Source organism: Neovison vison, chromosome 6 (assembly GCF_020171115.1).
Source record: "Neovison vison isolate M4711 chromosome 6, ASM_NN_V1, whole genome shotgun sequence".
Taxonomy (NCBI): Eukaryota; Metazoa; Chordata; class Mammalia; order Carnivora; family Mustelidae; genus Neogale; species Neogale vison.
Window position 1 is genome coordinate 2,468,446 of NC_058096.1, and position 25,800 is coordinate 2,494,245.

General features: G+C 51.8%; 1 protein-coding gene across 2 annotated transcripts in view; it reads left to right on the forward strand.

Moving 5' to 3' along the window:
* LOC122908240 (heat shock transcription factor 2 binding protein) overlaps window positions 1-25,504 on the forward strand; it is a 103,567-nt gene extending 78,063 nt beyond the window's left edge. For both annotated transcript variants that reach the window (XM_044250813.1, XM_044250814.1), the window contains exon 9: window positions 24,770-25,504. In XM_044250813.1, the coding sequence (XP_044106748.1) occupies window positions 24,770-24,978 (209 nt within the window). In that variant the 3' untranslated portion in view covers window positions 24,979-25,504. The remainder of the gene's footprint in view (window positions 1-24,769) is intronic.
* The last annotated feature ends 296 nt before the right edge of the window (window positions 25,505-25,800 follow it).

Here is a 25,800-nt window from a genome sequence, read left to right on the forward strand (position 1 = left end):
GCCCTGCATCGGGCTCTCTGCTCAGCAAGGGCCCTCTGCCTCTGCCTGCCTCTCTGCCTACTTGTGATCTCTCTCTCTCTGTCAAATAAATAAAATCTTTAAAAAAAAAAAAAAAAAAAGACAAGATGTCCCTGAGTGGTCGTCATCAGCTCGCTAGCGAGGGACTTGGAGCTTAGGGTCGTTGCTCTTTACCCGACTGTGAGACCTCGGCTGAGAGTGCCCCCCTGATTGGCAGGCCTGCCGGCTGTGGACACTCCACTGAGGACATGAGTTTTGTGTCTTCTCAGAAGCCATTTTTACTCAGAAGTCAAAAGAAACCCTTCAGAAGGTAAAACTGGGGAGTTAGTGTTTTCCACATATTTGTTGGGTTCTATTTCTTGGACACAAATACAACATTGTAAGTGCCACAGTTGTGGAGGGAAACACTTATGTCCAAAGGTTGTACGGTCCCAGTAGAGGGAGGTCCTGGCTGGACCAGCAGACACCGACCGGGCAGGGTGCCCCTAGCCTTGTGGACATCATACCCCCGGCCAGAGTGTCTGGCCCCAGAGGCCTGTGTAGAGTGGAGGTGTTGTCAGGGCACCAGAGGCTCTTGTGACTTCAACCCAGGAACAGCCCAGAAGGCAGGGACCCCCCCCCCACCCCCAGCAGTTTAATCCGGGAAGGTGCCCGTTAGATCTCTGCTCGTGTCGCGGCAGGCTCCAGGACCCTTCAAAGTCGTCTCTCATGCTGGGTCAGGTCATAGCACGCCGACATTACTGACGCTCCTGTGCATGACAGGAAACTGGGCACTGGGCGGGGAAGTGTAACCCAGCTCCCAGCCCGGTGCTGCTGGGGTTAGGACCACATCGCCCTTCTTCCCTGCGGTACTGGCTGGGGTCTGTATTTCCAGGACTCTGTGCACAGCTTATCCAGCACCTTCGTCTTCTTCCTCGTGTCTAATTAGTCAGGGCTTCAGTCTCCCTTTTTCTTTTTCTTTTTTGTTTAACGATTTTATTTATTTATTTGACAGAGTGAGCACAAGCAGGGGGAGGAACAGAGAGAGAGGGAAAATCCGCCTCCCCACCGAGCAGGGAGCCCGATGTGGGGCTCAATCCCAAGACCCTGGGATCATGACCTGAGCCCCCGAGATGCCCCTTCAGCCTCCCTTTCATGATCCACATGACTCGGAGAATGGGATCCTAAACTCCAGGAAGGGCTGTGTGAAGCCAACCAACCAACACCCACCCTCGCCGCCCCCGCCCCGCCCTGCGCTGATAGTCACGCTTGGGTCTCTGTCCCTAAAGGTTGTAATGTAGGTGATGGGGAGTGGGGCACGGGCCTCTGGGTTTTCACACCTGCCCAGGTCCCTTTAATGTGTGAGGCAGGTTGCAGGGTTCACGGGCCGACGCTGTTGTACAGTCCTGTTGTCGTGCCCGTGACTGGCTTCAGCTTCGCGGCCTCAGCGGGTCCGTGCCTGGCACCCGTCTGTCCACAGTTGCTGGCCCACAGGCGCGGGAGCGAAGTAGGTCCATCTGGACCCCGAGGGTGGAGGCAAGGCAGCTCCCTCCCTGGATAGGAACAGGGACATGCACTTTAGCCTGATGGGAGCGGGGAGGGCAGCCTGTAGGCGATTCTCGGGAGGGCAGGATGGAGAGAAGAACCCACCCGGGCCTTCGATGACGGCAGCGAGCCACTGAATGCGGCCCGGCCTCTGCACTCGACGAGAGGTGATGGGCTCTTCCTGCTCAAGCCGTCTGAGCCGCAGTCTCGTACTTTCGACCGAACTGTCCTGACGCGCTCTTCTGTTGCAAATCCAGGAAAAGTTCCTAAATTGGGTCCAAGTTTCCCCATACGCAGAGTGAGGGCACGTATGGAAGGTGTGATGGTTGGAGGTCATGGACACATGTGCTTGAAGACTCACCCCGCCAGCTCCGTCCTCCCTGCCTTTCTGTTCTGGACCAGATGTGCAGCAGAGGCTCCCACCGTGAAGCCTGCGGTGCGTGTGACGCCGGGGTGGGGGTTGGATGCTCTGCAAATCCTGCCTGTCAGCTCGGTATCGAGCCAAGCTGGCTGAGCCGCCCGTGCTCCCGGCTCCACCGTAGAATGTAGACGGTGACACCAACCCGAGCCTCAGCGCCCGCAAGAGCTCAGTCAGCCGCAGACCTCGTGCGGCCAGCACGGGAGCTGGGCAAGGAGGCAGGGCCACGCGGGGTCACCGGCACTTGTCCAGTTTTGACCTGCAGGAAGGGTAGCTGTCATAGTCTCAGTGGTGAGTGAAAATTGGGAATGAGGATGTCGTCAGGATAATTAAAACATTATTTTGGCCTCAAATAACATTCAGCGAAGTTTCCTTTTAAGCCGAGTTAGCTGTGTTTCACTTCACTTTGCACGACTGTAAACATCGGCCCAAACAGTAGCTTATGTGTGTGGTTTTCAAGGGTGGGCACAGAGGGCTTCGCTCTTTGGAACACGGAGCACTGTTACGTCATTCTGCCGGGAACCCAGCTTCACTGGGTCGAGGCTGTCATCCGTGAGGTGGGGTAGTGGAGGGTTGCTTTCTACTTGAATTTGTTTTTTTTCAAGATTTTATTTGACAGAAAGACACAGTGAGAGAGGGAACACAAGCAGGGGGAGTGGGTGAGGGGGAAGCAGGCTCCCCGCCGAGCAGGGAGCCTGATGGGGGGCTCAATCCCAGGACCCTGGAATCATGACTGACCTGAAGGCAGACGCCCAACGCCTGAGCCACCCAGGTGCCCCTGGCTTAGTTTTTAATCCCCGGTCGCCCACGTCACGTTTGTGTCAGGAACCGCAGCGGATGCCAGTATGAACTTGACCTGCCCCCGAGCGCTTGTGGGTAGCGGCCGCCGGACTGAGGCCCACGCTCACCACGTTTGGGCGCTGCCCACAGCCGCCTGCTTTGCACAGACGGACACTAGGACTCGCGGAGGTGTGCAGGCACCCCAGGGCCCCACGCCCCGGGAGCGAGCTGCCTGAGCCGCGCTGACTCAGAGGCACGGCTGTGGGGAGGGTGAGCGCTGGGGACAGTCACGAAGGTAGAAAGCAAGTGGCCGACCCTCGACTTCTTGTCCACATAGGAATGGAACTCATGGGGGCCCAGGAGGCTGGTGGCCTGTGTCCGACGTTGCTGTCCTTCCCTGAAACTGGACATGGGAAGGACATGAGTGATGACGTAACGCCCCCGGGCCCGGGCCCGGCCCCTGGCTTCCAGCCTGCCCTCATCTCGGTTGCTCTTTCGACTGTCAAGGGGGGAGACGTGCCTCTAGGGGTTTTCTTCCTCCGCAGCAGGACCCAGCAGTCCGTCCCTATCGTCCCTCCTGAGTCAGCGGGGGTGACTTCTCACTTATTTGGCGGGTCACTTGCCAGCAGTGTTCCCTTTCCTTCCGGCCCGGAGAGATCTGCCCCGCGGTGGAACTGCCGTGATGTGTGTGGAAGCGCCGGGAGCACCCGCGGTGTGGACCACCGTCCCCTGGGGAAGCCGCCGGCCTCCGGGGACGGCACCACGGTTGTCCTGCGGCAGTCGGCAGTCCGCGGCCGCTCCTCCCGCCTTGCTGCCGGACACACGCGGCGTTCTCTCTAGTTCCGAAGGGGTCCAGAGCCCGGAGGACGGGCACACGTCTCACGGCAGGCTTCGGACTCCTCCAAGGAAAGCCTCAGGCCCCGCGCTCAGTTGGGAAGGCCGGGACCGCCGCCCCGAGGAGAGCGAGGCGCACACCCATGCAAACGAGGCCTTGTGTGTCCGTGAGCTCTGGCCTTTGTCTGTGGCCGGCAGCCGGTGGCCAGCATCGTGGTACAGATACACGGCAGCATCTGAAAACCACCAAACGCTGGAGGTCCTGCCGGTCTGAGTTCTAGTTGTTGAAGCAGAAGCCGATAGGAACATTCTGTTTTACGGGCATAGCGGGAACTCCATTCGAGCAAGGAAGACAGGGAGGGCCTCGCGCTCCTGCGTTTCTGCTGCCCCCCCGGGCCTGCGCGTGGAGGGAGCGAGAGGCCGCCGGAGCTGTGCGTGTGCGCCGGCTGGTCTGGCTCTCCTCGGCAGCCCTCAGTGGGAGAGGAGGGGCAACGGCTCTGATCGGGGCATGTTGCAGCGGTCCCCAGGGTGAGGCGAGGCAGTGGGGACCGAGGTCTGTCCGGGGCATTACTGGCTTGGCCCCCGGTGCTTGTCTCTGCGGGATCCTCGAGCGATGGGTGTGCGTCTGTCGGGCTGCAGGGGCTGGAGAACCGGTGCTCTCGAGGTAAGGACCCGACTGGCGCATCTGTCGGGTGTCTCAGAGCCGTCTGCCGGGGTGTGCTGGCCGACCGATAGGGCCGGATTGGTTTCTGTCACATCCCCTTGCGGACTAGATCAATGGCTTGAAAGCGCATGCCTGTGCCCGCAGCGTTCCCCAGGGGAAGGCTTGCTGACGGCGGTTTGCTAAGAAAGCTGCCCGGCCCACGGTCTGCGCCTCCTCCCTTCGCGGCCCGGAATGATCCGGATGCTGGAAAGCTGCCTCGGCATATTCTCCATGCAGAAGCTGAGGTTTGCAGTCCTAATGGAGTCCTTGATCTTCGGGCAGTCACTGCTGGTGATAGAACCCTTTTGTCCCCGTCCAGAGCACCTTCTTCATTTCTGACTCCAGCAAACCAAACTGCTCATCGCGGAGTTGCATCAAAAGCATGGGAACTGGAGTCGGGGGAAGAACAGGCAGAGCGTGCGGGCAGAGGACCTGAGAAGCCAGTGGCGTCTCCTTTGTCCCTCAGCTCGGTGTTAGGCTCCAGCGGTAGGCCCATGTCCTGTGCCTTCCGAGCACACTCCTCGGCACTGCCTGTCTGCGACCTCTTGCCCTGCAGGAGCCCAGACAGCGCTGCAGCCGCACGGTCCGCCTCACCAGGGAGGTCGTGCCGTCTGCCCCGTCCCTGCTTCACACGCAGCCGTGATGTGTGGTTCGGGGCCCATGGTGTCCCGTCGGCCTCTGTCCGATGAATGAAGGAGCCCGGTCGGGCCGCTGGGGACCGCAGCAAGGCTTCCGACCTCCTAGCCGCGCGTTTGCAGTTCAGTTCCTACTTGTACATTTGAAGGACATGGGTTTGCCTCGTTTCACCCCGAGCAGCCAGCCGGTGCCCCTGCTCTGCACGTTGCCGGCCAGTCTGTGGTGTGCGTGAGTGTGCAGGAGCCCCGCACCCGTGCACTGGGCTATGGTTGCCCGCCCATCTGTTGTGTGGAGCAGAGGCTTTCAGAAAATGCTGTTTCTAGGACCGCAGTGCCCGCAAGGTTGGGAGTCAAACCCGGCTTTGCTCACCCAGGCGGGAGTGAGCCAGTGACTTCCTGGGAAGACCACTGTTAGGTTCTCCGTTGGTTCATTTCATTTTCCCTGCATACCCGTGAGCCCGCGAGGAGCCCGGCGCGCTGCTGGTGTCCTGGGAGGGGAGGGCTGGGTGTCGGAGCTGCTCTAGTGCGGGCGGCTGGGCCAGAGCACAAGCGAGGCGGAGGGACGGAGGGCAGCAGGGCTGGGGATGGCAGGAGTGCGGAGCGTAGCAGTAGACGATGGGAAGGGAGCGAGCCGGCTTGGGTGAGAGGCAGCCCCCGAGCAGAGGAGTGTCTGCGAGCGCTTTTAAGACAGGAGTGGCCCAGAGCTTCGCGGGGTAGGAGAGACTTCGTGGGTCTTCGGAGTCTGCATTTGTATCGGGGACCTCTTGAGCATCCCTGGTTGTCTGCAGTGAAGAATGTGTTGGTGCACGAATATGTGTGGATTTACTACGAAGCGAAATGATTACCCACGACCGACCGAGCATGCAACGTAATGTTTATAAAGCATTTCTGACCTCTGGGGACCTGTGACACCATGCATCTGCTTTGTGACACCACCGTACTCTGTGATACAGCGTGTGGCACCTGTTCTCATTTAGATCGGCTTATTTAATTTCCAAATACTTGAAGATTTTCCAGACATATTTTTATTGATTTTTTTTTTAAGCAGGCTCCTCACCCAGTGTGGAGCCCAACGCAGGGCTTGAACTCATGACCTTGAGATTCAGACCTGAGCTGAGATCAAGGGTCGGACAACCGAGTCACCATGTGACTTGAATTCTAATTTATTTCTGCTGTGGTTAGAGAACATGCTGTGTGTGATTCTAATCCTCCTAAATTCACTGAGATGTTTTCTAGCCCCAAGTGTCGTCTGTCTTGCAGATGTTCCTCATGTACTTGAAAAGATCGTGTGTTGTTCTGTCGTGGGTGACGTGTTGTACTTTGAAGGTGGTTGAAGCTGCTGCTGAGGCTTCTCTGTCCTTCCTGGTTTTCTGTCTCCATATCCTGTCAGTTATCAGGAGAGGGATGTCAAATCTGTGGCCATCTCTGTGGATTCCGTGTTCCTTCCGCTCCTGTCAGTTTTCACCCTGTGTGTTTTGCAGCTGTGTTAGTAGGCGCGCGTGTGTTTAGGGCCGTCATGTCTGCTTAAGGAATTGACTCCTTGATCGTTCTGCAGTGTCCTTCCTTGTCCCTGGCCATCATCCCTCCTCTGAATTCTCCTTTGCTGAGGTCCGTACAGCCACTGCAACTTCCTTCTCATTAGTAATATCTATCTACTTATGGGTATGTATGTACAAAATACACATATAAGATACACAACATATATTAAAAGTATATGTACATCAAAAGCATATTTCCATTTTTGTAACCTACCCTGCCTTTGTATTTAATGAGTCTTCCTTGTGTTGACCTTAAAAACAAAACTGTCAGTTAACTTACCAACCAAAATGGGTTTATTTGGGGATAACTGAGAGTTGTAGCCTAGCTAAGGCAGCACCGTGGACAGGTCAGGAGAACAGAGCAGAGGAGCCTGTTTTGTTTTGTTTTAAAGATTTTATTTATTGATTTGACAGAGAGAAATCACAAGTAGGCAGAGAGGCAGGCAGAGAGAGAGGGGGAAGCAGGCTCCCTCCTGAACAGAGAGCCCGATGCGGGACTCAATCCCAGGACCCTGAGATCATGACCTGAGCCGAAGGCAGCGGCTCTAACCCACTGAGCCCCCCAGGCGCCCCAAAGAGGCTGTTTTATAGAGGAGGGGCTGGGCTATGTGGACAGAAAGCACGGCAGCCAGTGGGAGTTCCGGTCCCATTCCTCGCCCGCTGCTTACACACTACTCTGTGCGCTCCATACGGACTGTGCGGTGGCCGCGCGCTCTTGGTTGCTGACAAGGAAGTCGAGGCTCAGAGAGCGCGACTGCCTTGTCGCAGCCTGACACTTTGGACGGACCGCAGCTGCTGTTCGCGTCCTAGCCTTCTGCCTGCAGACCCTCTGCTGAGCTCCTGTGTTTTCTGCTGGGCCGTGCTGTCTATAAACTCCCCCACCACGGAATGTGGACTATAAAAATTACATGTTGCCTTCATCTAATAGGCTACACCCTTCCGAGACTTCCGTGTCTGCCAGGGGTGTTTCTGTTATGCTCACTGGCATCTGCTTATTTTACTGTGTTTTGGCGTGTGTTGAAGTGGGACTGGCTCGGTTGTGCTGCAGCCTCTGCCCGTGTACGGAGCGGAGCCGTCTGCCCGTGTACGGAGCGGAGCCGTCTGCCGCCCAAGAGTATTTTAGAAAAGGAGCAAATTCCTACTTGGGCTAAGTAACACCTTCCCCCCTTCCCTCTGTGTGTGATCTGTTGTCTAAAGTGTCACGTTGAAAAAGTCGAGGAGTGATTTTGGAAAGAGGGAAGCGAGGAATCTGTTGCTGGTGTGATTCCGAAGCAGATGAGCTCGCGGAAGAAGCCAAGATGTTCACATCCGTCACGAGGGCATGTTAATTCAGAAAGGTTGAAGTTATAATATCTCTTTGGATTTTTAAGGGAAAACTTAAAGTAGCTACTACATAAAGTTCTGCCAGTCCACGTCCTAGTCATCTATCTAATGGTTGATGCGTTACGCTCCCAGACCGTCAAAACCCACTTGAAGGCACTGTCCGGGGAGCCTTTCCAGATGCCTGTCTTCGTGTCTGATCGTTCCTTCTAGAGTGTTCCATGCTAAGTATTACAAACGGGTCATATTTGCACTTTCTGCTCTCTTGCTTGTTAGTGGCCAGGAGCTATTCTAATTTGAGAAAAAATCTCTAGCTCAGAGAGACTAGATAGAGGTTGTATTTCTTTGTCTCCCATGAAGTACGTGTTGGGCTCAGCGTCCCGTCTGTAGTCCCTGCTGCCGAGCTGCGGGTTTACCTGTTCCCACGGTGGCTGGTGCCCAGGCCCGGGCGCCCTGCAGCTCCCGGCCCTCGGGAAGCTCATTTAGAACAGCGGTCACCGAGCTCCGGGCCGTCCTCACAGCCGCCGGCTCAGAAGTGAGCAAGACGGAATTCTTCCCCGGGCAGCCTACACGCGGGGGGAGAGACGTGACGACACAGAATGGCGTATGTCATGCGATGTCGATGATGGCGGGGCAGCACCAGGGGCTGGCGGGGGACGGCGGGGGGCTGCTTTCCAGGCATCCGAGCGAGGCCTGCGTGAACCGAAGGGCCGCCACGCGGAGGTGTGAGAGCAGAGCCTCGCAGGCCGAGGACGGGCACGAAGGCCGCGCGGCAGGCCCGGGCAGGGAGAACGTGGGAGTGGAAGAGGCTGGCCAGGCTTGGGGAGCGTCGGCAGAGCCAGAATGAGCTGGGAAACGCCGTCAGACGAGGGCCGGCCCCTGCTCCGAGCACCGCCCAAGGTCTTCACGGCTGTCTCCAGACCTTGACCGTCTCAGCGCAGGGGGAGGAGGGGGAGGGAGCACAAGGAAGCGAGGCGGGGGGAGGAAAACCAGGAGGATGTGGTGTCCCTGAGGCTCAGGGAAGGCGGCATTGCCCAAAGCAGCCCTGCCTGCGCCCCGCGCTCCCGCGCTCCCAAGCCGTGGCCGGCGGTAGGCCGGGGAGGCGGGGGCTCAGCTGTGTGGGGGTGGGTGGTCGGGGGCCTAAAGCCCAGCCTCGAGGTCGCTCCCTTGGTCCGTGGTGCGTGGACGAAGGTCAGGTACGCTGCCGGCTCGGTGTGGCCTGACCGTGCGAGGACACACTCCGCACCGGACGCCGACCAGCGGCGGGGGCGGGCCCGAGGCGGAGACACTGACGTCCGCGTGTGGCTCACAGATGGGCTCTGCAGCCGTCTCCGGGGAGGCCCCGACGACGTTCTGCACAGAGGCCGTGTCGCCGACTCTTTGGCGCAGGGCAGGAACTCTGGAAGGGCTCCTTCACCACCGGCGTGCCCGGAAGCCCCCCACCCCCGGCTGTTTCTGCTTCCCACGCGGACCCCTGGCCGGACGCCGCCGGCTGCAGAGCCCTTTCCGGGAGCAGCGGCCCAGGCGGCGGCCGACCCCGCCCTCTCCCGCCCGAGCCAGCTGTTGACGGTGACCGTTGGCTTCCGTTCGGATAAGTTTCATTTAGTAGGTTGTGATTTTTGTGAGTTAAAAATAAAATTCTATTTTAATTGTTCTTGTAATTTAGCAGGATTCTGTCGTCAGACCTTTTGTAGTTGCCCTGAAGCTCATGGGTTTGCCGGTTTCTGTGTCCTTTGCTGCGGGCAGCTTGCAGCGGGCTCCCCCCGCCCCATGCTCGGGTGTCAAGAGTATGGCTACGTTCCCCAGACGTGTTGCCTTTTGGGGTGGTTTCGTCTTTCGTCAGTTCCTTGAGCGAAGGTGGGGCTGATGTGGGGCTTATCTCCGAGTGGCCCCGTGGCGGAAGAGCTCTCCTGCTGGCCGAGGGGCCGCTGCTCGATGGCCGACAAGGTGCGTGGCCGGGATCAGACGCTACCCGTGAGAGCGAGCGCGCACCGGCGTTTATGGAAGTGTGAGATTTCCTCCGACCGTTACTTTCATACGAGGACTCCTGGGGCGGTATTGAACATCCTGAACGTGTCTGTCTTGATGCTTGAGGCTCAGTAACGTGTCCTGGTTAGGGACTGAGAGAATCAGGCTTGGTTGGTCTGTGAAGACGGGTTTTGGTTTTATTTTAATGGGATTTTTTAAAAATGAATTTTCCCTCCACCACAGCACAGAAAAGTAATTTTAGAGGCACCTTCTGTGGTGTTTCAGGAGTAACATGCATTTACATTTGTGTGTGAGGCACGTGGGGGCCTCCGTAACCTGGAACGGTCAGATGTCATCGTCGGGCCCGTGGGGTAGGTGGGAGGGCGTGTTCTGTCCAGAGGGACCGGCAGGGCAAGAGCCCCAGGGCCGGAGTGTCCTGCTTTGCTGGAAGGACACCGAAGGCCGCGTGGCAAGCTCGGGTCGCCTGTGGAGAGTGGGCTGAGGTTTGTCCCCTGTGGTGTGGAAGTTGCTGTTTGTGGAAGGGCAGCCCCGTGCCGAGCATCTCGGGAGACGCTTTGAGCCGTCTCCTCGTTTGGTCTTGCCGGGAACCATGTGGGCGATTTAACAACCAACGCCTAGCGAGCCTGTGTTTCGGTAGTTTTGCTGAGATGGCGCTGGCGAGTGGCTCTGGATGACCTGTGTCCCCTCCGTAGGCTGCTGCCCTCTGTCCTGGAGGAGGCTGGCCCCTCGCCTCAGGTTCTCGTCTGCGCATTCAGTGTAGGAATTGGCAAAGACAAGGGCGGTCACCAGGGCAGTCAAGGAAGGGAGCCGGGTTGCTTTCATTTCCGGCCTGGCTGCGGCCAGAAGGACCCTCCGAACGTGTATGGAGCGCGCGTGTGAGTGAGCGTGTGTGTCGGGAGCACGTGTGAGAGCCTGTGTGTGAGCATGTGTGTCAGTAGATGTGTGTGAGCGTGTGTGTGTCAGGAACACGTGTGAGAGCCTGTGTGTGAGCGTGTGTGTGTGTCGGGAGTGTGTGTGAGCGTGTGTGTGAGTGAGCGTGTGTGTGAGCACGTGTGTGTGTCAGGAACACGTGTGAGAGCCTTGTGTGAGCGTGTGTGTGTGTCGGGAGTGTGTGTGAGCGTGTGTGTGAGTGAGCATGTGTGTGAGCATGTGTGTGTGTCAGGAACACGTGTGAGAGCCTTGTGTGAGCGTGTGTGTGTGTCGGGAGTGTGTGAGCGTGTGTGTGAGCGAGCATGTGTGTGAGTGTGTCAGATGTGTGTGTGAGCACGTGTGAGTGTCAGCGTATGTGTGAGCATGTGTGTCGGGAGTGTGTGTGTGAGGGTGAGTGTGTGTTTCAGGAACACGTGTGAGCGTGAGCGTGTGTGTCAGGAACGTGTGTGTGAGCATGTGTGTGAGAGTGTGAGTGTGTTGGGAGCATGTGTGGGAGCGTGTGTGTGTGAGCCGTGCTTCACGGAGCCAGTTCAGCCATCAGGAAACCCATCGGGCTCGGTCTGGTGGGTTTCCTTGTGTCCGCGTGAGCGCCTGTGCTTGGGAAGTGTGGCGCGGGGGGCAGTGCCCGGGACAAGCGCTGACATAGGGTGTGTGGGTGTCTCGGGGACATGTCCTTGTCCCCTAGTCCTCATTTGGCGCTGGCCTGATTCCCGGAGTGCTGTTTCGCATGTCCTTCCTCCTCCTGCCCTGTGAGGTGGGTGTGGGCTAGATGGAAACCCCCGTCATCGCCTGGGGAACCGGGGTCCGGGGGGCCCAGTTTGGGACGCATGGAGCGAGCATGACGGTGATGATGAACGTGTGTGGAGAAGGGAAGGGACAGTGAGGGGAGAGGTGGGCAAGGGGAGTTCTTCGAGCTTCCTGCCTTCCTGTCGGGCAGGTGTGCCTGTCCCAGGGCTCCTTCCTAAGGAACCTGGGTCAGCACGTGCCAGCTTCAGGGTCTGTGTTCAAAGAAACGCAATTAAGAATTCTTTATCCTTTTCTTGAAATCTGGTTACATCCTGGCCTTCACAGTTTGAATTTTTCCCCAAATCCCTGCAGATAATAATAGGGAAGTTGCCTGCCACTGAGCCTGTGGCCAGCAGTCAGTCCTGCGGCCCAGCAACCGGCCCATGGGGTCGGCGGACCTTGCGGAGCCCAGCGGGTTATGGGCGTGACGCGTTCCTTAAGCCTGCCTGCAGGCACGGCTCCTTCCAGATGCTGCTGCAGGGGACAGATGTGGCCGTGTGAGCTGAGTGCTTCTCAGAGGCGTCTGTGACAGACACCAGTGACGGGAGAGCTCAGAACTGTGAAGGATGTCACCCAGGGAAGTCGCGGCTGACTTCGGATTTGCCCGTGGCTCTCCTCGCCCGCTTTTCTCTCCCACATCCTCCGCACTCCACGATGTAGAAACGTTTACAAAGAGATCCGCGTACTGTTTCGGAGGAAACACGGTATGGTGCAGTGATTTCCTGTCCCTCTAAGTGCTCAGCAGGACTTCGTGAGAAGAAAACATCCCCAGAATGTCAGGAGGGGACTAAACGGGTAGAAATGTAGAAAAAAGCCAAGCAGACTGTTACTTCATTTGTTTCGAGTTGCCAGAGCTTTAAGAACGAGATAATGCTTAGGAAAATAGCGCGGGCTCACTTGTCTGATTTTCAGGAAGGGCAAAGTGACTCTGTGTCCATAGGAATCAGGACGTCGGTTGTGAAAGGTCGGGGACTGACTGGAAGGGAAGGGGCACGAGGGAGCTTTGTGCTGATAGAAGGGTTTTGTATCCCATCAGGATTATGGTTCAGATGGGTGTGTACACGTGTCAAAACCTTCTGAGTTGGGGACGCTTGGATGGCTCAGTTGGTTGGACGGCTGCCTTCGGCTCAGGTCGTGATCGTGGGGTCCCGGGATCGAGTCCCGCCTCGGGCTCCCGGCTGCACGGGGAGTCTGCTTCTCTCTCTGACCTTCTCCTCACTCATGCTCTCTCTCACTCTCTCTCTCTCAAATAAATAAATAAAATCTTAAAAAAAAAACGAAAAACCTTCTGAGTTGTACAGGTAAGATCTGTGCAGTTGATGCAAAATTTAACTTCATTTTGACAAGACCATCCAAGAGAAATGGGAGTTTTTTCCACATAATTTTACACTCTGTAGTAATTGAGGAGCAGAGCTTGTTGTACGTGTCCTTATTTTTATTCTTTTCGTTCTTTATTTTTTCTTGGTGTTCCAGGATTATTTCTTTTATCATGTTTCTCCTGTGTAGGGAATATCCTTTAGCTGTTCTCTCTTCAGTTTGTTCCTTCAGACTTAGACAGACTTTGCAGAAGTGGTGCCCATAAGATTGTACAAAGAAAGAAGCAAACATTGAAAGCTGTGTGACAAGGATGGCACACCAGCCATGGGAGAAAAGTAATTCAGTGAAACCTGCTTCCCTGATGTGCCTTCTGGAGCCACAGACGAGTCGCTGACACAGGAGATCCACGTCGGTGCCCTACTAGGGCCTCGTCTGTAGCTCTCAGCAGAATCTCGACTATTTTCCTACTCATCTTCTTGCTCTGAAAACAGGTAGAACTCACAAACCATGAAATTCAACTATTTACAGTGTACGATTCCGTCATTTTTCGTACGTTAACAGTTGTGCAAGCATGACACGGTCTCTCTAATTTTAGAGTATTTCATCACTACGAGAAATCACCAGCCCATTAGCAGCCACTCCCGTCCTCTTCCCCCAGCCCCTGCAAACTGTGAATCTGCTTTCTCTGTCTATGCATGTCCTTTAATCCGGGCCATTCACGAAGCTGGAATTTTGTCATTTGTGAGTCCTTTCGTTGAGTGTGTTTTCACGGGTCGTCTGTGCTCTAGTGTGTGTCAGTATGTCCTTCTGCTGCCAAATAATGTTCTCCTGCGTGGATACACCACATGTTGTTTGTCCACTTGTCGTGTGATGGGCACTTGGGGGACCCCCATCCTGGGCCTGTGTTGTGACTTGTGAAGTTAGCACTGGTGAGGTGCAGCGAAGCTGCCCAGATGGCCAGCAGTGGCTCAACAGCAGGCCACTGGAGGGATTGGAAAAGAGTCCTGGAGGGGCCTGTGAGGGCCACACGGGGAGGGAGGGCAGAGTGCGACACAGGGCAGCAGGACGTGGGCCGGGTCACGGTCTGTGGGCGAGTGCTCTGGGCTCCTGGGTGAGGGCTGGACAGAAGAGTGGGGCTCTGGGAAGTCCACGGGGCTCCATCGAAGACGTACGTCAGGGGAAGGTGCTGGGAGGTGGGGCGGGGCTGGTCCTCAGGGCTGCGGGAGAAGTCCTGCCGGGAACTGCATTTGCTTGTGACTCGCTGGGCTGTTTTCTAGGGCACCTGTGTGCTTGAACGCCTGCTGTCGGTTCCCAGTCCCTTCAGGCCACTTGAGCGAACGGAAGGGATGGTGCAGCTGAGCTGCGGTCTCAGCGGGGACGTCACTGAGCGGGGCTGCGGCGAATGGTCCCAGATGCGTTTTTGTGTGGTGCAGCCTTGCTGTGAGAGTACTCGGCTGTGACAGAGTGTCTTAATTTTCTTCCATCTGAGGACGTCTGGTGTTCCTCTTCATTTCTGAAGGACATTTTCACTGGGTATAGGATTCTGGGTTGATGATTCTTTTCTTGTGACATGTGGGAAGTGTTGTGTGTCACTCTGTTCTGGTGCCTGTGGTTCCTGGTGAGGGATCCAATGTCATTGGATTGTTTTTCCTCTCATAGGCAACGTCTCGGTTCTCTCTTGCAGCTTTCAAGGTTTATTTTCTTTGTTTTCAGTTTTTAGAAGTTGGGCTATGATGTGTCTTGGCATAGATTTCTCTTTGTGTGTGTGTGATTTTATTATTTTTTTCAGTGTTCCCAGAGTCATTGTTTACGCACTACACCCCGTGCTTCATGCAATACATAGATTTCTTGAGGTCCATCCCAATTTGAGTTTGCTCAGCTTTTTAGATCAGTAGGTTTGTGTTCTGCCGAATAGGGTAAGACTCAGCTCTTGTTTCTTTCTTATTTTCCAGCCCTGCGATGAGACAGATGCTAGATCTTCTTTATGGTCCCACTGGACCCTGGGGCTCTGTGTTTTTTTTTCTCTTTTTTTCTCTCTGTTATTCAGGTTGGGTAATTTCTATGGTGCTATCTTCCAGTTCACTGATCTTTCCTCTGTCTGTCCCTCTTTCTCTACCAGGCTTTTAATTTCACTTATTGTATGTTTCAGTTCTAATGTTTCCCCTTTGTTCTTCTTTATATCTTTGATTTCTTTGCTGAGATTTTTTTTTTCATTTGCTTCCAGCAGGTTACAATAGCTCATTTAATAACTTTTATATTGTCTGCTTAAAAACTCTCCTCCGATAATCTTCATATCTACATTGTTTTTGTGTTGGAGTCAGGTGAATGCCTTCTCTCACTCTGGTTGATTCACTCATCTCCCAACTTGGTAACTGAGCCATCTTAGGAATGTTTTCGTCTCAAGTAATAAGTCTCCCGTGATTATTTTAAAAGATAAAGTGAGTAGTTAAAGCTCAGAATTTGCTAATCTGTGGCCTGAACAGACCTAAATTCTGTGTTATGTCCCTCCTGTAGAGTACATAAAGTGATTACCTTTCTCTTCGTCTGTGTTTCCTCCCAACTGGATTCTCTCTTTCACATGTGTTGGCCTTCCTGATTCTGTCTGTGTACCCATGCCGTCCTCTCTCTTGGTGTACTTCCTTGTTAGGCGGAGCATGTCCCGCCAGGTCTCCAGAGAATGGGTGTGTGGGAGACAAAGCTTCTGAGATAGTATGTGTTTGGATGATTTTTATTTTACCCTCACCTAAAATAGTCATAGTTTGGCTGGGTATAGAATCTCAGGTTAGAATTATTTTTTTAATTTCTGAATTTCTGAGTTTTGAAGACTATTACTGTATCTTCTAGTGTCCAGTGTTGAGCAGTTTTGACTCCTAACTCTTTGTATCTGATCTGTTTTTTCCTCTAGAAGCATATAGAATCTTCTGTTTCATTTTTTGAGCTGAAATTTTATGCTGATTTGACTGAGGTATTACATGTATATTTTATTAATGTTGGTAGAAACTAAAAGGGCCCCTTTCAGTTTAGAAACTTAGCTCTTTTAGTTCTAGTAATCTTTTTTCAATTATTTTGAATTATTGAGTCATTACTGAGTGATTCCCTTTCTTTGTTTTACTCAGTTTTCTCTTTTTGGACTATCTGTTATTTGAATGTTGAGCCTCCTATTCTAGTCTTTTCTTCTGTTCTCTGTCTCTTTGTATTTTTTTAGTACCACTTTTAAAATTTTTATTTTTTTAATTTCTTTTCAGTGTTCCAGAATTCATTGCTTATATACCACACCCAATGCTCCATGCAGTACGTGCCCTCCCACCCCCAGGCTCACCCAACCCCCACCTCCCTCCCCTCCAAAACCCTCAGTTTGTTTCTCAGAGTCCACAGTCTCTCATGGTTCATCTCCCCCTCCGATTTCTCCCAACGCACTTCTCCTCTCCATCTCCTGATGACCTCCGTGTTATTCCTTAAATGCTCCACAAGTAAGCAAGACCATGTGATAGTTGACTCTCTCTGCTTGACTTATTTCACTCAGCATCATCTCCTCCAGTCCTGTCCATGTTGCTACAAAAGTTGGGTATTCATCCTTTCTGATGGAGGCATCATACTCCATAGTGTATATGGACCACATCTTCCTTATCCATTTGTCTGTTGAAGGGCATCTCGGTTCTTTCCACAGTTTGGCGACCGTGGCCATTGCTGCTATGAACACTGGGGTACAGATGGCCCTTCTTTTCACTACATCTGCATCTTTGGGGTAAACACCCAGTAGTTAGCACCACTTTTAAGAGATTTCCGCAACTTTATTTTCCATCCTTCCTATTGAGATCTTCATCTCTACTAGCATGCATTTAATTTCTAACTGCCTTTTTTTGAAATTAAAAAATATAACATCTCATTCTTGAATAATGGATGATATAACTTCTTCTATCTCTTTGAGGAAGGTATTAATATTTTTTTAAATTTTTCTTCTCATTGCACACTCTTTTCTTTTCCCTCCTTTTGTTTCTGTTGAAAATGATGACCATCTTTTTCTCAGAGATCTGGTGATGTGCATTGTCTTCTCATGTTTAAGGGTGAGATTCATAGTACAACACCCATTCATGATAAAAACCCTCAACAAAGTAGGTCTAGAAGGAATTTTTTTTTTAAAGATTTTATTTATTTATTTGAGAGAGAGAGACAGTGAGAGAGAGCATGAGCGAGGAGAAGGTCAGAGAGCGAAGCAGACTCCCCATGGAGCTGGGAGCCTGATGTGGGACTCGATCCCGGGACTCCAGGATCACGCCCTGAGCCGAAGGCAGTCGTCCAACCAACTGAGCCACCCAGGCGTCCCGGTCTAGAAGGAACTTACCCCAACATTATAAAGGCCACATATAAAAAACCCATAGCGAACATCATAGTGGGAAAGACTGGGAGCTTTCCCCCTGAGGTTAAGGTCAAGACAAGGATGTCTACTCTCATCACTTTTATTCAGCGTAGTGCTGGAAGTCCTAGCCACGGCAATCAGACAACACAAAGAAATAAAATCATGCAAACTGGTAAAGAAGAGGGAAGACATTCACTATTTGCAGATGACATGATACGCTATATAGAGAACCCCAAAGACTCTACTAAAAACACTACTGGACTTGATACATGAATTCAATAAAGTCACAGGATACAAAAATCAGCAAAGAGAAACATGTTGCATTTGTACAAGCAGCAGAAAGTGAAATTAAGAAAAAATCCCATTTATAGTTGTACCAAAAATAATAAAATGCCTCGGAATAAACCTAACCAAGGAGGTGCACGATCCATACTCTGAAAACTATAAAGCAGGGATGAGAGCAATTGAAGGTGACGCAGAGGAAGGGGAAGACATTCCGTATTCATGGATCCGGAGAACAGATACTGTTAAAATGCCCATATAGCCAACGAATCTGCAGATCTAATGCAGTCCCTATCAGAATGCATGTTTCACAGAACAAGAATAAGCAGTCCTTAAGTTTATATGGAACCATGAAAGACCCCAAATAGCCAAAGCAACCCTGAAAATGAAAAAGCAAAACAAAACTGGAGGTTTCACAATTCCAGACTTCAATTTATATTACAGAGTTGTAGTAATCAAAATAGTATGGTACTGGCACAAAAAGAGACACACAGACCAATGGAACAGAAATAAACCCACAATTATATGGTCAATTAATCTTTGACGAAGGAGGAAAGAATATGCAATAGGAAAAAGACAGTTTCTTCAACAAATGGTGTTGGGAAAAGTGGACAGCTACACGCAGAGGAATGAAACTAGACCACTTTCTTATACCACACACAAAAATCAATTCAAAATATATTCAAGACCTAAATGTGAGACCTGAAAACATAGAAATCCTAGAGGAGAACACATGCAGTACTTTCTCTAACATCACCCATAGCAACATTTTTCTAGATCTATCTCGTGAAGCAAGGGAAATAAAAACAAAAATAAAAAAATAAAATAAATTTTGTCTTCAAGAAAAAAATATTTCTGCACAGCCAAGAAAATATCAATAAAACTGAGAAACAACTTACAGAATAGGAGAGGATGTTTGCAAATGACCTATCCAACAAAGGGTTAGTATGCAAAATACATAAAGACTTGATACAACCCAGCACGGAAACCCCAGATAATCCAATTTAAAAAATGGCTGGGGGGCGCCTGGGTGGCTCAATGGGTCAGGACTCTGCCTGCGTCTCGGGTCATGATCCCAGCTTCCTGGGGTCGAGCCCCATATCGGGCTCCCTTTTCGGCGGGAGGCCTGCTTCTCCCTCTCCCACTCCTCCTTGTGTTCCCTCTCTCGCTGTGTCTCTCTCTGTCAGATAAATACATAAAATCTTTAAAAAATGGCCGGAAGACCTGAACGGGCAGTTCTCCAAAGAAGACATTGAAATGGCTAAAAGACAAATGAAAAGATGCTTAACATCACTCATCGGCAGAGAAATGGAGATCCAAACCACAGTGAGATCCCACCTCACACCCGCCAGGATGACGAAAATCGACAACACGAGAAACGACAGGTGCTGGCGAGGATGCGGAGGAAGGGGAGCCTCGCGCGCCGCTGCCGGGAATGCGGGCTGGCACGGCCGCTCTGGGAAACAGTACAGAGTGTCCTCAAAAGGTTAAAATCGGAGCTACCCTATGACCCAGTGTTTGTAGTACTGGATATTTACCTCAAAATATAAGAGCACTAGTTCAAAGGGATACGGACACCCCTATGTGAGAAGCACTATTATTTACAGTGGCCAAACTGGGGAAGCAGCCCAGGTGTCCAGTGACTGATGAACGGATAAGGATATGGGGTGTGTGTGTGTCACACGTATACATACATACACACATATGTATCTATACATGTATATAAAATGGAATATCACTCAGCCACCAAAAAGAATGAAATCTTGCCACTTTCAGTGATGTGGATGGAGTTACAGACAGTACAATGCTAAGCAAAAGGAGTCAGAGAAAGACAAATGCCGTATGATTTCCCTCGTGCGGAATTTAAGAAACAGAAACGAGACACATGAGCAAGGGATAAAAAAGAGGCAAATCGAGACACGCCCCTTCCCTGAACAAACTGACGGTCAGCAGAGGGGAGGTGGGCGGCGGGGATTCCAGAGTGTGGTGTGGTGAGGAGTAACGCGTAGGAGGGCTGGGTCGCTGCATGGTACGCCTGAACCGAGCGCAGCACCGTGCGTCACCTCCGCTAGAGGGGACGGTGGGAGCGGTTTCTGCCGCCCGACGCCCCGCTTGTGGTGCGGTCGGGAGCTGGACCGCGGTGAGAGCCGGCGCAGCCGCTCCCTGGGAACCCGCGGCCGGCACCGTTCACGCTTTCTCTGATTGGCCGCAGAGGCCTATGGACTCTGGAAACACAGTAGGGAGGACGGGGTGTCTTCGAATTTATGGGTATGTTTTTGCGTAATTCATGTGCTCTCCAGAGAGAGCATCCTCCTTCACTCGTGCCTGAGGTCCCTGCCCCAGACATTGTTTAGAAAATAGATAACCAGGGGCGCCTGGGTGGCTCAGTGGGTTAAGCCTCTGCCTTCAGCTCAGGTCATGATCTCAGGGTCCTGGGATCAAGCCCCGCATTGGGCTGTCTGCTCAGCGGAGAGCCTGCTTCCTCCTCTCTCTCTGTCTGGCTCTCTCTCTGCCTACTTGTGATCTCTCTCTGTCAAGTAAATAAACAAAATTTTAAAAAATATATATAGATAGATAGATAACCAGTCCTTGAGGGAAAAAGCAATTGCTTAGGGAAAGGGAGTAAGGAAGAGGGTCCAGAGATGTAGTTTTTTCCCTTTTTTAAAGGTCAGTGTTACTGAGTTATAATTTTACGTGGGGTGAAATCCACTTACCAGTACAGAGTTCCAAGAGTTGCGACCTACGCGTCACATACATGTAAACCGAAGTTAATACCCAGGACGGTTTCATCTCCGCAGAGTAGTCTCCGTGCCACGGTGGGATCATCCCCTCCTCACTCCCAGGCCTGGGCAAGCGCACGTCTCTTCTCTCTTCCTGCGGCGCTGACATTTCCAGGGGCGGACGTATGCAGTCGTGACGTGTGCAGATTTTAAAGTCCAGCTTGTTTCTCGGCATAATTCGAGATTGATCATGTTTTTGTGTGTATCAGTTGTTAATTTATTTTATTGCTATTTACATTTTTACTCTATGGAGATGCCATGGTCTCTTTTTATCTGTTCATCAGTTGAAAGATGTTTGGGTTATTTCCAGATTTTCTCAATGATGAGTAAAGACCCTGTGAGTAAAATATTTGAAGATATATTTAACCAAAGTAGATACATGAATGGGAAGTGAGCACGTGAAAAGATGTGTCTTTTCCAGTATTTTGACAATTCTTATTGGGTGGTTTGTTTTATTATTAGTAATTATTGAGTATTTTGGGGTTTATACTCTGTATTCAGTTTTTTTTTTTAATAAATCCGATACATGTTTTACAAGTATTTTCTTCTGGCCTACTGGTTCATCTTTTCATTTCCTAACTATATCTTTGGAAGAGCAGATGTTTTTAATTTTGATAGCGCTTACTCATTTTTTTCTTCTGTGGATTGTGCTTTTGGTTTTATATCTGAGAAATTCTTACCAAACTCAGGATTACAAAGATTTTCTCTTGTTTTCTTCAGAAGTTCTTGGTGTTTTAGGTTTTACATTTAAGTCTATTGTTAATTTTCATGTAAGTTTTGTATGTGAGGCAAGGTATGTATTCAAGTTCTCTGTTTTTACCTATGAGTGTTCAATTTTTTCCAGCACTGATTGTTGAAAAGGCTATTATTTTTCAAATTAATTAATTTTTTTATGGTGCAAAAGGTGCTTTAGTTATAGCACAGGTCCATAGACTAGAAGAGTTGCACTGGGTTTGGTGAGGAGCATCTGATTGTTTGTGGAGGGAGGGGCAGGGGTAGAGATAATGTAAATTTCTAAGGAATTTCTTTCTGTTTGCTGAAAGTAGGGAGTACTAGTTCGGGAAGGTCTGGCTGTTTGTCAAGATAAGGTTGTATTTAGTCTTTGATGAAATATCTACATTAAGACAGCCATGCGTTACTTGAGGAATCCTTATTTTCTTTTCTTAAGATTTTATTTATTCATGAGAGAGAGAGAGATTACAAGTAGGCAAAGAGGGGTGAAGCACCTCCCTGCTGGGCAGAGAGCCCAATGCGGGACTCAATCCCAGGACCCCGAGATCATGACCTGAGCCAGAAGCAGAGGCTTTAACCCATGCAGGCGCCCCTCCTTTTAAATTAATTAATTTAAGTAATCTCTACATCTAGCATGGGGCTTGAACTCAAAACCCTGAGATCAAAATTCCTACTCTGTACTAACGGAACCAAGACAGGTAACCTGAAAAGACTATATTTTTTTAAATTAAAATGCATTTCTTAAAACGAATATAAAATGCCATTTATATGTTTGTTGAGATTTTATAAAACTGTGGTGTGGTCCAGTGTTTTCTAATCCTGTTTCTTTCTTTCTTTTTTTTAAAGATTTTATTTATTTGAGAGAGAGAGCATGAGAGGGGAGAGGTCAGAGGGAGCGGCAGACTCCCCGCCGAGCAGGAGGCCCCATGTGGGACTCGATCCTGGGACTCCAAGATGGTGACCTGAGCTGGAGGCTGTCGCCCAACCGACAAGCCCCCCAGGCTAATCCTGTTTCATTGATCTCTGATTGTCCCTTCACGGGTATCACACTGTCTTGGTAACTCTTAAGTCTTGAAATCAAGTACTCGGAGTCTTTCACTGTTTTTCTAAACTGTTTTGGCTGTCCTAATTCCTTTCCTTTTCCAAAGAAATTTGAGAATTAGTTTGTTGATTCTACAAACAAGCTTCCTGGGACTCTGGCGGGGAGTGTGCTGGGTGTGGATCACCGGGCGGTTGACACCGCAGTGTGGGGTCCTCTGGTCCATAAGCACGTTCTCTCTCTCCGTTTACTTACGTCGTCATTAATTTCTTAACATCGGGGTTTTATGGTTTTTAGCATCCAGATCTTGCACACATTTTGTGAGATCTATACCTAAATACTATGCTTTTGGTGCTATTGTGAATGATAGTCTTTCTTAAAAATTCTGTTTCCAAAGTATTGTTACTGATATGTGGATACAGTTGGTCATCCGGGCTGACCTTGCTCAACTCAATTGTTCAGGGCTTCTGTGTTTTTACTGATTTTCTTTTCCTTACTTTTTAAAATCAGTAATGGAAATAACAATCAACTTTTCAGCTCTGAGAACCGATTTGCCCATAGAGTTCTATCCTATTTTGCTGTGTCCTTTGAAGCTCTGTCATTCGGTACACCCATACCTGATTGAGGCTTTTCTGTCTTCTTGGTGTGTGACCGCTCTGTAATTAGGCAGTGTTACCCCGTGGTCCTGGTAACATTTCCTGTTCTGAAGTCTACTTTATTTGGCAATAATAAAGGCTCTGTAGCCGTCTTTTAAGTGGTGTTTGGTGTATTTTAAATACTTGATTTTACTTTTAACCTCTGTCTTTGTATTTATCTTGAGTGTCGTGTGAGCAGTGTATAATGAAGTCTTGCTGTTTTATGCATCCTCTGGCTTCTAATTGGTGTTTTTTTTAGAATTTTTATTTCTTTTCAGTGTCATTGGTGTGTTGATACTATTTGCATTTAATGTATAGAGAAAAATAGAAAAATATCTCTAGTTTCTTTTTTCCTCTTTTTTTGTTCAGTTAGATTATTTTAATATTCTATTTTATGGTACTGTTGGCTTATCATTTATGCTTTAAACACTTTTTTTATGACTTGCCCTAGGGTCTACATTACGATCAGATGCGCTCTAGGAACGTACATCGGTGTTTCCCATCTATGAATCCTGTTTGGTTCAGATTCGTTTTCTAGCTGGGTCATGTCTGGGTCTGGCCCTGGATTACTTTGTCACTCCACCGTGGGCCTTTTGTTTCCCTTGCTTTGTCGTAATTTCTGATTGGACGTTAGACATTGTGTGCAGAGCAAAAGAGCGGACTTTTTCTGTAAAAGGCTGAATAGTAAATACCTTTCGGGCCATATGTGGTTTCTGCTGCACATTCTTCTTCCCCCCTTTTTAAAAAGGTGTCCCTTTAAAATGTGAAAATCACTCTTCGCTCACAGCCTGTACAGAAATGGCTCATGGCGGCACTTGGTCTCCGGGCCGCAGTGAGCCAGCCTGTCTGCAGCAGGGGTGAGGTCAGCACGGCTGTGGACGTGGCGGTGCATCCTCTCCTGCTGGGCTGTCAGTGTGCGGTGAGATGGGTGTGGGTTTTGTTCTCGCCTTCTGTGCACCGCAGGCGTCCAAGGCTCCTCTCTCCCTCCTGCGGGGTGAGGCGAGAGCTGCACTGCCCGAATGTCTTCCTCGGCACCTGCTCCCCCCCCGCGCGGCTGTCCCTCCCTTTGCGCCTGTGTTCAGGGGTCACCTTCCTTCCTCTCGCTCCTTTCCCGTCGTAGACGGCTGTTCCTGGCTGCTGGGAGTTTGCTGCACTGATGCTGGGGACAAGGGAAGTTCTTTGTTGTCTTGGGTGAACTCCTGCCCATCTGCGTCCGGGTGCTGGGGCCTTCCCAGCGATCCTGTCCTCCTCCCTGTGGCAGCCACACTCCGCCGCGTGTCTCTGGCCAGCCCATACTGGGGGAAGTTGCCATGTCCTCCCCCAGCGTAGGACTCAAATGGTCCAGGCCCAGGACGCCCTGCCCTCCGTCCTGGATGGAGTGCTGCCTTCTTCACTGGGCCCCGGAGGCCCAGCTCAGAGCGGGGCCTGCGGCAGTGTCCACACGCGGCAGTGCTCACCACGGACTTCCCGAGTCTGCTCTTGCGATCCACTCATTTGTTCAAAGAGTTAAGCATAGCACTAAGAAAGAGGGATTGATTTTGAGCCTGGTTCCCAACACGGCATCCGGCCGAGAGTGGACGGACGGCACATTGAGGCGCCTGCCGAGGAGCCGGACAGCCGGAGCCTCCTGGTTACGGCTGTGGCTCCGCGCCGGGCCGTTCGCGCCCAGCTGTGCTGTGGCGATGCTGCGGCGCGTGCCCGCCACTAGGTTCCCGGACTCGAGAGAGCCTTCCTTGGGAACAAGGCGGCACAGTGTGTCCTGCCGCCCATGACTCTGGGGCGCCTGTGTGGGGCTCGGGGGGACCGATGTGCTCCGAGTACAGACGGGGCAGTACCTCTTCCACAGTCTTCCGTGGGCGCAGCCGCGGCACCTCTGCGAGCAGCTCGGCAGCAGGAAGGCGCCTTATTTTTAGTTCTGCTTCTTCAGACTGTCCGAGTGCGAGCGGTATTTGAGGATGGACGTCACTAAATCGATGGTCATTGAGTTCTGTTGTGTCGCTCTTAGGCGCTAAGCCTTTAGCTCAGGAAGTGACAGTGTCTCGGTCAGCTGGTGGTCACCGAGCCGTCAGACTTGTCGTTCCGAAAGGCCGATCGACTTTGCCAGGTCCTGCAGAGTCTCGTTCTAACCAGAAGCGTTCCCTCTCTCCCCCAGACCCGGACACAGAGGTGTGTCTCCACGCGCTGCGACTCGTCCAGTCTGTGGTCCTGGAGCCGGAAGTCTTCTCCAAGTCGGCCTCCGAGCTCCGGAGCTCCCTGCCCCTGCAGCGCATCGTGGCCATGGCCAAGAGCCGCAACCCGCACCTGCAGACCGTGGCCCAGGAGCTCCTGGAGGACCTCCGCGCCCTGGAGCGTGACGCGTAGGGGCGCTCGGTGTGTCCCTTCCCCTCCCCCAGGCCCCCACTTTGTGTTCCGAAACCGTCACCGTGCGCCATGTGTTAGAGACGGTAGAACGTCAGTGACTGGAGAGGGACATGAGTGCGCAGGCGTCCACATCACTTCCTCCTGCAAGCGAGGGTGCCCGTGGGCAGCGGCTTGACCCGGCCAGGGGGCGGCTGCGGAAGATCCACCCTTCGGGCAAGGCCCACGCCCAGGACCTGGAGGAGGGCCGTCTTCGAGCGGCTCCCGCTGCTCAGGGGACTTCCCGCGACCTCTGGGTTCGCCTGCACGAAGGGGATGAGATAGCCACGTGCCCCGCTGGTCAGCATTTTCCTGAGATACATGTTTTGAAAAACAATTCATTCTCTCTCTAGTAGTGATAATTGATTCCCTAAAATGCAAGTTCACCTTTAAGCCTTTCGGTGAACTTGCTAGTTCAGGTGACATTGGACGTTTCAGTTCTGTTTGTTGTGCCTGTTTTACTTTTGAATAAAGAAAGCCAGAAGAGTCACTGGTGTGCATGACTCCTGTGTTCTGAAACACTGTGCGCTCGCTATCAGGAAGTCGCTTATTGTGACGCAGGTACTTGGTCGTGGGAAACACTGTCCTTACGCTGTGCTGGGCATTTGTACACTCAGAAGTTCCACTTTCCGTACAGGAGAGATCAGGAAAAGGGGCCTCCCAACGAGCGCCCAGACCGCTGGGTGAGTTCTTCAGATGACGTCTGCCGGGGTGTCCCAGGGTGCCCCCAGCTCGCAGATCCTTCTCAGCTGCGCCTGGGCCGCTGGCAGAGCAACGGAAGCCGGC